Here is a 9,788-nt window from a genome sequence, read left to right on the forward strand (position 1 = left end):
TTGGCTGACAAACTGGTATCTACACTTATAGCATTTATAAGAATTTTACAGCCAATATTCATTCATTAGTTAGCCAGGTCAGATTTTTTTGTTCAATTTAGAGGATGGTAGTGGGTAAAACAAAATATGTAGTCAAGCTAACTAATGAATGAATATTTACTAGTAAATTCTTATAAATGCTATAAGTGTAGATACCAGTTTGTCAGCCAATTTTTATTTCATTCCTTTAAGTCACACATTCAATGCTTTTTTAGTCACACCTTTTTTTTTTTCTTGCATAAGGTGATTTTGATTAATTTTATCATATACAAGTTACACACACATGAGTGCATACAACAACTTTAGGAAATGCATATTTTTTGAATGAAAATAGTATGCATAGATGTACCATACTTTATTTATTCCACATGTATATTTTGTTTCACAAAATATCATACAATTAAGCCAACAATGATAATAGTTCATGCTATGCATCATTTTGATCTGAATTAATATCAGAAGTAAAACAGCTCAAAATAGACTTTGAAACAATAAAATATTTTACAGCATATTCTGTTAAATGAGAGAGTGGTTTTAATATGAAGCATCTTGTCAAGCATCTTGAAACTCATTTTGTTTTAATATTTTTCATAAAATTATGTTAAAAAGACGAAGTATTTTACGTGTGCTTTATTAACTCTATGTATACAGGCTGAGTCATTTTTACTGACATTGTAACCACAAAAAAAAAGAAATAAATTTCAATTGTCCCTTTTTCTTTCTAGAACGGCTGCAGATTATAACAGAAAATTACAATTACTTATGATGATATGGCCTCAGAATTTTTTTTATTCAATTATTCAATTTAGAATGTGAAATATTTCCACATACATATAATGGAATGTCCTAAAACTTGCACAGTTTATCTAGCTCTCTAACACAGGCTTCCCAGTGGCTTATCTGTTGACATACCATCAGAAACTGAGTTTCGATACCAGTGGTGGGCAGAACACGGGTAGCCCATTGTGTATCTTTGAGCTTAACTACAAATGAACAATTAACATAGAAATGGCTTAAAATTATTCCCATACCTGGTCAAGCAGGGCTCCAACAGCGAGATTGAAGAAAATGATGCTCATATGTCCAAATTATTATTCCACTGTCACAGACCTTTAGACCCTATAGCTGTCAGTTTGGTGAAATCTGCACCTTTTATTGGTTACAAACAATACAATAGCAAATTTCGGAGAGAATTTATGACATGTTTTGAAAGCGGGATGCTCAGTGGCATGCATGGCATTTGACTAATACTTTATTGCTGATATCTCCATAAAGCAAAAGCTGTATCAGTGGCAAATTCTCACTAGAAATTGAGAGTTTAGCTTGAGGATATATATATATAATGTAAGTGCGAAATTCCACGGAAAATTACAATGCCTTAGAGGGTAGCAGAAAATGTTTAAATAAATAGTTTAGACTGAAAGAGTGTCATGAGATATACAGAAAGTGAAGTTTGGCATTTTTATATATATATATATATATATTTAAAAATATGAAATTGAAATTTTTATGTTATTAAAATTTATGTGTACATTGTATTTAATGCCAACTTTATTGATATACATTGATAATAAATGTAGTTTAATTAAATTTTGAATGTAACTGTAAAAGGCCATGACATATGCAGTTTTACCTATTCTTAGTAAAATGGTTAACTCTTCCAATATGGGCTTGGTCCCAGGCACTGACCATGTGAACATTTTTTCTTGTATATAGTTTTAATACAGAATAATACTATAACTTTTAATGCACTAAGTGTATATTAATAAAATTTGCTGAAAATATAGGAGGGGGAGTGTTGTTTTTTGTACACAAAAAAATGTTTTTTTAATGAAGTATCTTTATTGTTTTCTCTGCCCTAACAGTATACAAGATTGGTCAAAATCTAGTAACCATCAAAAAAAAAAAAAATTGAAACAAATATATATTACCCTTTTTTCTTTCTAGAATGGCTTCAAGTTGTAACACAAAATTACATTTGTTTATCCTTTAATCTACAGTTTGTCTATTCTGAAACTGCCTGTCCATGAAAAATTTTCATTTGTCCATTAACCAAATATCTTTCTCTTTTTCACTCTTTGTCCATTGGGAATTTTACAATCTTGCTTGACTTCTTTATTGGCATTTAAGTCTATTCTTGTGTGTACTGGGAACAATCAAGTACGTTTACGACTTCTTCCTCCTTCCTTTACGGCTGTTAATATTGCAGTACGATGAAATACCATGTTTATTACTACATGAAGGAGGTCGTGTCTTGTACTCGGAGCATAAGTACAATATCTGACCCTTTCCAAAGCCGTATCTATGTAGATAATGCATTAGTATACTAAATTTCACTTTGTAAAGTCACAAGTTTACCTGCTAGCAGTAAATGAATTGCTCTTATACTTATAATATTAATTGACAAATGGAAAAAAATCATGGACAGGCATTTTTCAAAATAGACAGTTTTGAGGAATCTATCCTCTCAAATGGACAGTTGATGACCCCCAGTCTGTTCACAAGTGCATTCAACATTGTAACAGTTTCTGGTTTCCCACTAATTTAAAAATGTGATCATATGAAAATGAGTACATGATGAATGTGAATGATTTTTCTTACACTTTTGGGAAATGGGGATTATAGCTCGCAGTACCTCTATAGCATCAATTTAAGTCTCCTTTAGGTGTGAGATTTCAAAGGGTTTGTTTGTTTGTTTGTAATAAAGCACAAAGCGAAACAAAGGGCTATTTGGGCTATGCTCACCATGGGTATTGAAGCTCAGTTTCTAGTGTTGTAAGACATACCACAAAGGGAAAATGACATAATGAAATTTATATAATGAGTTGTTTTTAAATTTTTATAATGAATGTTTTCTCAGATTTTAGAAAATCCAAAAACAATGAAATATATGCTGCATATTGAGGGCACTTCGCTTCGAAAAGGACAGGGTTCGAACTCCTGGGACCCCACTGCTGTATCTACTACTGACAGACACATGTTCAAAAATGTGATGTAGCTCTCGCATACTACACAGATTTTGTCATTTTTGTGTCACGTGCAGTTCTAGTCCATCAATTATATTTTATTTAAGAGATCATCTGAAATTGTGTATATGTCTCAGTAACAATTTTTCTGTCATAAATCTAGGCCTATCACAAATGACTAGGGCCGTGTGTGTTTTCAGATTTTTTTTAAACACTGAACCCATTGTTGATGCAGGAATGCATATATTCTCTAATGCATGTTCTTTTTTTTTTTTTCTTTTTTTTTGTTAGTGAGGTTGGCATTCTGCTGACATCCTCAGACTGATTCTTCTTACCCGAGACACTCAGACAGGGAATGGGATTAATCCTTTTCACTATTTCATCTGATCACTATTTCTCACTTCTATGACTGATCAGATTTCGATCGTTGTCATAATCAGTGAGGGTCTTGCAAGTTTTGTTGCTTACACTAATGCTTTTCGAGATGCTAGACAATGATTTTTTATTCTGGGCTCTGTTTGAAGGTGAGGAATCTTCTGCAAGTGATATTTCTATGTCCTTAGTGGCCTGTTGACTTGCCCACTGGAGCATATTGTGGACCTCTCCCAATAATTTTATCTCACATAATTTGCATGATCTTGCATATCTTCATTTGAGGGTTTTTGCCAAACTTCCTGTAGCTACCTTAACCACTTTGGCTAGATTATACAGAAGGGTGAGTATTTTCATTGCTACCTTTCAGGGTCTCTTACCTCATTTTCACAGGATCCCACTCTGTGGTGAGTGTTGCCCAGGCAGATGCGCTTTTATCAAATGAATTCCACACTAGCAACTGCTACTTCAATATACTTTATCTTGGTTGCAACAGGCTCTATAGAAATGTGGTATTCCATAAGACCACCTTGAGGCTGACTGGGTGGTACCGCTGTATTATGCTTGACCGCCAATCATAGCCTATCATGAGTAAATCATAAGGGGGGCCCTGCCTGACCATGCCGATCATTGAAGTGAATAAATCGGGGTCAGTTTGCTTTTAAAAATTTAGGGAACTTGGTTCACCTATTGCACTGTTTCCAGAGCACTGCTCCTTGGGTCTCCCCAACTTGCATTACCCCCAGAGCTAGGGAGTCCTTACCACACCTGGTTTCCAGTTACTGGGGTGGCAGACAGAGGCTTTTCTTCCAGAGTGATAGAGCAAATTTTTTCCACTCTTGGAGAAGAGGGCGAAGTTGGGGGCCCTCCTACCCAGGTACCTGGGTGTTTTTTTTCCCCAGATGTCAGTAGGAGTGGCACCAGCCTATGAAGGAGCCTACTCCTAATACTGGTTCAGATTAGACGCATAGCTATCCGATTGGGTTGAGTGTGGCCCTTCTTTTGGATCAATATTGGTTCAGTACATTGCTCATGGAAGAGGGTCCATTGTCTCCTTATAATTCTGTATGCAGAGTAGTCCCATCCTGAGTCCTTGGTTGAGCACAGTTTGTTCCATGTCCTTCCAATAATTCCAGGGGCAAGTGGAATGTACCTTGCCCACACAGTTGGGACCAGTGTTCATAATTCTGGACTGGTTGAGTTCTGTTTCCTCATGTTGAATACCGGATACAAGATCCCGTCATTCCGAGCCTGGGGTGTTGCCTTTCAGACTTCTTCAGGTGAAGAAGAAGGTTTTTCCACTTCAGTGTTGTTTACCTTCTCATTGTGATTCCATTGGCTTGGAATGCATCACTCTATGGCTACAGGTTGGGATCCAATCATAAGTATATATATTTATTGAGGTCCACTTACCCTAGCCACCAATGTGGGATACAGGGACCATGGTTCTATAATTCCAACCCCGAGCAGTGGCACCTCGACTATCTGATTGGGACCCAGCCTACAGGGATGATAAATCATGTATCATTCCACCCACAATACAGGAATTACATTCAGGGTGGAGAGCATGCCTGTTCTGAAGATAGTGTGGTTCCCCCACTAAGGTGCCATTCTTCTGTTGACACACCCATGATCTTTGCAGACACTATCTGTATGGATAATGCCCTCACCAGCCCTTATCAGTGTTGGATTGTAACTATAAGTGTGAGACAATGTAAGTATGTTTTGCAAGTTATCATTTTATTAAATCAAAAATCTATTTCCAGTAATACTTACCTCCTTTCACACTCTCCTGCCCTTTCACCCCACTAAGAGCTGGTGTTAGAGATTGGGATTGAGTCAGTCTTGAAAAAGTGATAACATTATCTTAATGATGTACTTATATACAGTATCAGGATAGATGGTGCATTGATGTAGGTGGAGAGTGTCATGAGGTAAATATTGCCAAGGACAATTAAGTGAGCTATAAAAGATTGGAGCAAGTGAAAAAAAATGAGAATAATGCTTAAATGGGCAAAGGAAAGTAAATTTTATTGGAAATACATTTTTGATTTAAGAAAATGATAATGAGCATTCATAGACACCCTGTTTTGGGGGTTTACTGATAGTATCTACAGTTAAGTTGGGTAAGCTAGTTTTAAACCCTGTACAACATTGAGGTATATAAAAAATTAGTTTGAAAGTTGATAAATAGTAATACAATTGTAATTTAAAATATAATCTAGTATTGGGATAAAACAGTTGAGAATACTCCTGTATATGAGGATTAATAACATAATACAGGTTTTTCCTGGAACTATTTTATGGATCTCATTCCCAATACCAATTAATAGGCATATTGAAATATTTAATGCCAACTTTAGATTTTTATTGTAATTAGCATTACAAAACTCAGTTTTGTGGTTTAGTAATTAAAAATAGGAAACTTTAAATATATAATATGAAATTAATTGATTAGAATCAAAAAGCTACAGTTTTAATAATTTGTTTTTCTAAAGTTTAAGCATATTGTATTTATCATGTGGGAATAACTGGGTTGGGGCCGTATTATAAAATCATATCTTCTGGTTGAGGTTGAAATATCTCTGAGAAATGTTTTCTGTTTTAGCAGACTCATTTGAGTTTGGTGAAGAAAGCATCTGTATGCTTGTTTTCTTATCATGTTCTTAAAAATTATTTGCAAAATTGGTAGTTTTCTTCTAAAGGTTGTTTTTACTGTGCATTTTATATTACTCGAGAATCATGCTATTATACCTGAAGATTTATAATGAATTATGTTCCAGAAATGAATCAGTTTGTTATTTCAAAAATAACAATTAGCTTATACGTATGGGATTTTTCATACAAGCCTCTTGAGGTATTTTGTATAAAAACCTGGTGATAGATTTGTGATATAAAAACACCATCTGAAAATATCTAAAGAAGAAGAAACTATGGAGCTTTTTTTTCAGAATGTAAAACACATTATAATTTTAATGATTTTTAGAAGTATTATAAAATATTTAGCTTTAGTTTATGTAAAATAACCATAGAGCATAAGAAGACAAGACTATATAGCCCATTCCTGTTACTAAGGTAAAACAGTTCCTAAAACAATACCTAATGACTATGTAAAATAGTTAGTAAAACACTACCTAATCACTAAGGTAAAATGTTTCATAAACAAAACTTAATCACTAAGGTGTAAAAGATAAAACAGTTCAGAAAGCACTACCTAATCACTAAGGTAAAAGGATAAAACCATTCATAAAACACTACATAATAACTAAGATAGAAGGATAAAATGATTTATAAAATAATACCTAATCACTGAAGAAAAAGGATAAAGGAGTTCATAAAACACTATCTAACTAAAGACATAAAAGGATAACAGTTCATAAAACACTACATAGTTACTAAAGTAAAAATGATGAAACAATTCATAAATGCTGGTTGGCTAATGATTTTGGAATGATATAATTATTATCATATATTTTGTGTAATACTGATTTCCTTGAGGTTGTGAATGTACATGTGTTCTTTGTGAAAGTATAGAGTACAAGTAATTGTTACACCTGAAACTTTAACCAGTTTATCCCTGTAGTACCTCTTGTAACAGTAGTATCTGCCAAATTCGGTTTCTATGGTCAAACATCTCTTATTTATTTTAAAAGTACTGTTCTCAGTGCAGGCTAAAACACTATGTTGCAATGGACTTTGTGAGATGCTTCTACTGTGCTTAGGTTCAGAGAATATGAAGAACTACTAATGCAACACAATGGTTTCAGCATTCCCCCCCCCTCTACTTTTATGCACATGTCTGCACCAAATAAGACTGGTTATTTGTGTCTTGGATGCATGTAGTAATTAAATATATCTCAAATACTGGAAGTTAATCTAGGTAGCTCTTTAATGTTTTTAGATTATCAACTTCAAAGACATTCTCTATAGGATTTTTACATAAGGCTTACTACTTTATACCTCAATGAACAGTTAGTTCCTATAACAGTCAGAGTACATATATATAGGCCTGATATACAAAGTAGATCCAGAATTGATTGTTAATCTGCTGTCTTAGTCCTGACTCTTTATATAGGTCTGTTACCTTAGAGCCGAGTGTTGATCTGCTATCCTAGACCTGACTGTTCTTATAGGTCTGTTACCCTATAACTGTTTGTTGAACTCCTGTCCTGAACCTGACTGCTTATGTAGGTCTGTTACCTAAGAGCTGAGTGTTAATCTACTGTATGATTATTGAACTGCTCTCCTAAACCAGACTGTGTATGTAGGTCTGTTACCCTGGAACTGATTATTTACCTGCTGTCCTAGACATGAATGAGACTGTCTGAGATTGAATTATACATGTAATTCTGCCACTCAGAGTGAAGCTTATTAAGTTGTGTCTAATGCTGTGCTGTGATTATTATGTAGCTTTGAAGCTTACACAAAGTCTTGATATAGTATAAGCAGTTGCACCAGAGATTTTATGGAATATATATATGGAAGATACTTAACTTGTTAAAAATGGATTTACTGATTTATTCTAATTCTTGTCTAAGGATTTTACAGTTATAGATTTATTACATATCATTGTTTCTGTTTTTCAGCACTTTGTCTTGTTTGCAAGATTGCAACTTGTGGATTAGTGATATTTGCTGTTTGAACACATTAAGATTGTAAGACAATGGCAGCACAGTATAGACCATACCGAGATGAAGATGGCATAGAAAATGAACAGATAGATTGGGGTGATCAAGAAGCTGGTACAGTTCAAATCTATGAGAAAACTTCTAATAGTCGAATTGTTTCAAACAGGCATCTAGTTATTGGTGGAGTGGGAGTGGCCTTGCTTGGTGCACTTATGGGGTTGCTTGTTGGTTACTTTGCTCATTCTGAACATATTAATTGTAAACCAAGTCTTGCTGTTGCTTTATATTCTGTGAAGGATGAGGACCCAACTATCAGATCCAAAATCCTAGATATGGTGGATCCCAAAAATATCAAAGCTAATTTGAGGTTAGTGTATGCTGATGATTTTCTTTAATCAAACTTTACCTGATCATTGATTACAAATGTTTCATGTAGCACACTGTGGAGGTCTGTAGTGAGTATTTGATTGTTTCAGGATGTTTAGTGACAGACCTCATGTGGCTGGGAGCGAGACAGACCAGGAGCTAGCATTGTACATTAAGAGTCTTTGGGAAACTCAGAAGCTTGAAAATGTGAAAAAAGTGAGCTATAATGTATTGCTGTCCTTTCCCAATGCAAGCAGTCCAAACAAAGTTAATGTGCTTAATGAAGATGGCAGTGTTCTCTTTTCTTCTAATATTTCATTTGAAAAACATGGAGTTTCACCATATGTTGCCTACTCTCCAAGTGGAAATGTCACGGTATGTTTATCAGTACTCATTTACCTGCTCCTCTATAGTAAGAAATCATTGTTAAAGAACTGTTTTTGTTTTGTCTATGTTTATTTTTTGGAGAACAGCCGAAGTGTGGATTTACTTTCACATTTCTCTGAAAAATTTTGAAACTATCTCAGAACTTATGTGGTTTTGTATAGTAATAATTCTATAAAAGATCTCAGGAATAAGCTAGTTATGCCATTAATATTTTGCAAGAAATGTCTTTGTATGTTTGTAGTTAAACCCAAAGCTACACAATGGGCTATCAGTGCTCTACCAACCATGGGTATCGAAACACAGTTTCTAGTTTTGTACGTCTGTAGACATACCGCTGTGCCACAGGGGAGTGAAATGTCTTAGAAATTATCTACTTCTGTATAGCAGTATTTCTGAAAACTATGTTGGATCTAAGCTTGTTTAGTATAGAAATATTTTCCAAAACATGTCAGAATTGAGCTACTTTTGTATAGCAATTTTTCCTATGAAGTATCTCAGAACTGAGTCAATTTTGTATTGTAATATCTATAAAGCATCTTGGATCTTATCAAGTTTTGTATAGTAGTATTCATTATAATGTAGCTGAGAAATGAGCAACTTTTGTGCAGCAATATTTTTGAAGAACACCTAAGTATCTCTAAATATACATCTGGTAATCAAAGTAAAATCTGATTTAACTTGAGAGAGTTTCCTTTTGGATGCTAGTCTAAAGCAAATAAATCCTGTAAATGTACAAATTGTTGAAGTTAATTTTGTCTCTTTTTTTTTATTGCAGTCAGAAGGTTACATGTATATATATATATATATATATATATATATATATATGCAATTTTTGCACAGTTATCTTTTTTGTGGTATAAAAGAAAATATTGGTACAGTGTTTCTTAAGGTCAGTGTGAAATGCATTTAAGAATAAAAATTGTCAATTTGAAAGACAAGATGATTAAAGGGCCCAGAATAGTCCCATCATGCAAGTTGTGAAAATAGAACAAACATATACTTTGACCACGATGTTTTTTATTCTGAGTTT

The 9,788-nt window shown here is 34.1% G+C and overlaps 1 protein-coding gene across 2 annotated transcripts in view; it reads left to right on the top strand.

Annotated features, from left to right (window-relative positions):
- The window catches only part of LOC106466367 (putative N-acetylated-alpha-linked acidic dipeptidase), a 92,598-nt gene that overhangs the window by 16,685 nt on the left and 66,125 nt on the right, over positions 1-9,788 (top strand). For both annotated transcript variants that reach the window (XR_002612186.1, XM_013926647.2), the window contains exons 2-3: positions 7,964-8,372; positions 8,482-8,746. Coding sequence is in view for 1 of the 2 variants with exons in the window: in XM_013926647.2 (XP_013782101.2) it covers positions 8,041-8,372; positions 8,482-8,746 (597 nt within the window). In the remaining variant the exon portion in view is untranslated. The remainder of the gene's footprint in view (positions 1-7,963; positions 8,373-8,481; positions 8,747-9,788) is intronic.

This window comes from Limulus polyphemus, unplaced genomic scaffold, assembly GCF_000517525.1.
Source record: "Limulus polyphemus unplaced genomic scaffold, Limulus_polyphemus-2.1.2 Scaffold2238, whole genome shotgun sequence".
NCBI classification, from domain to species: Eukaryota; Metazoa; Arthropoda; class Merostomata; order Xiphosura; family Limulidae; genus Limulus; species Limulus polyphemus.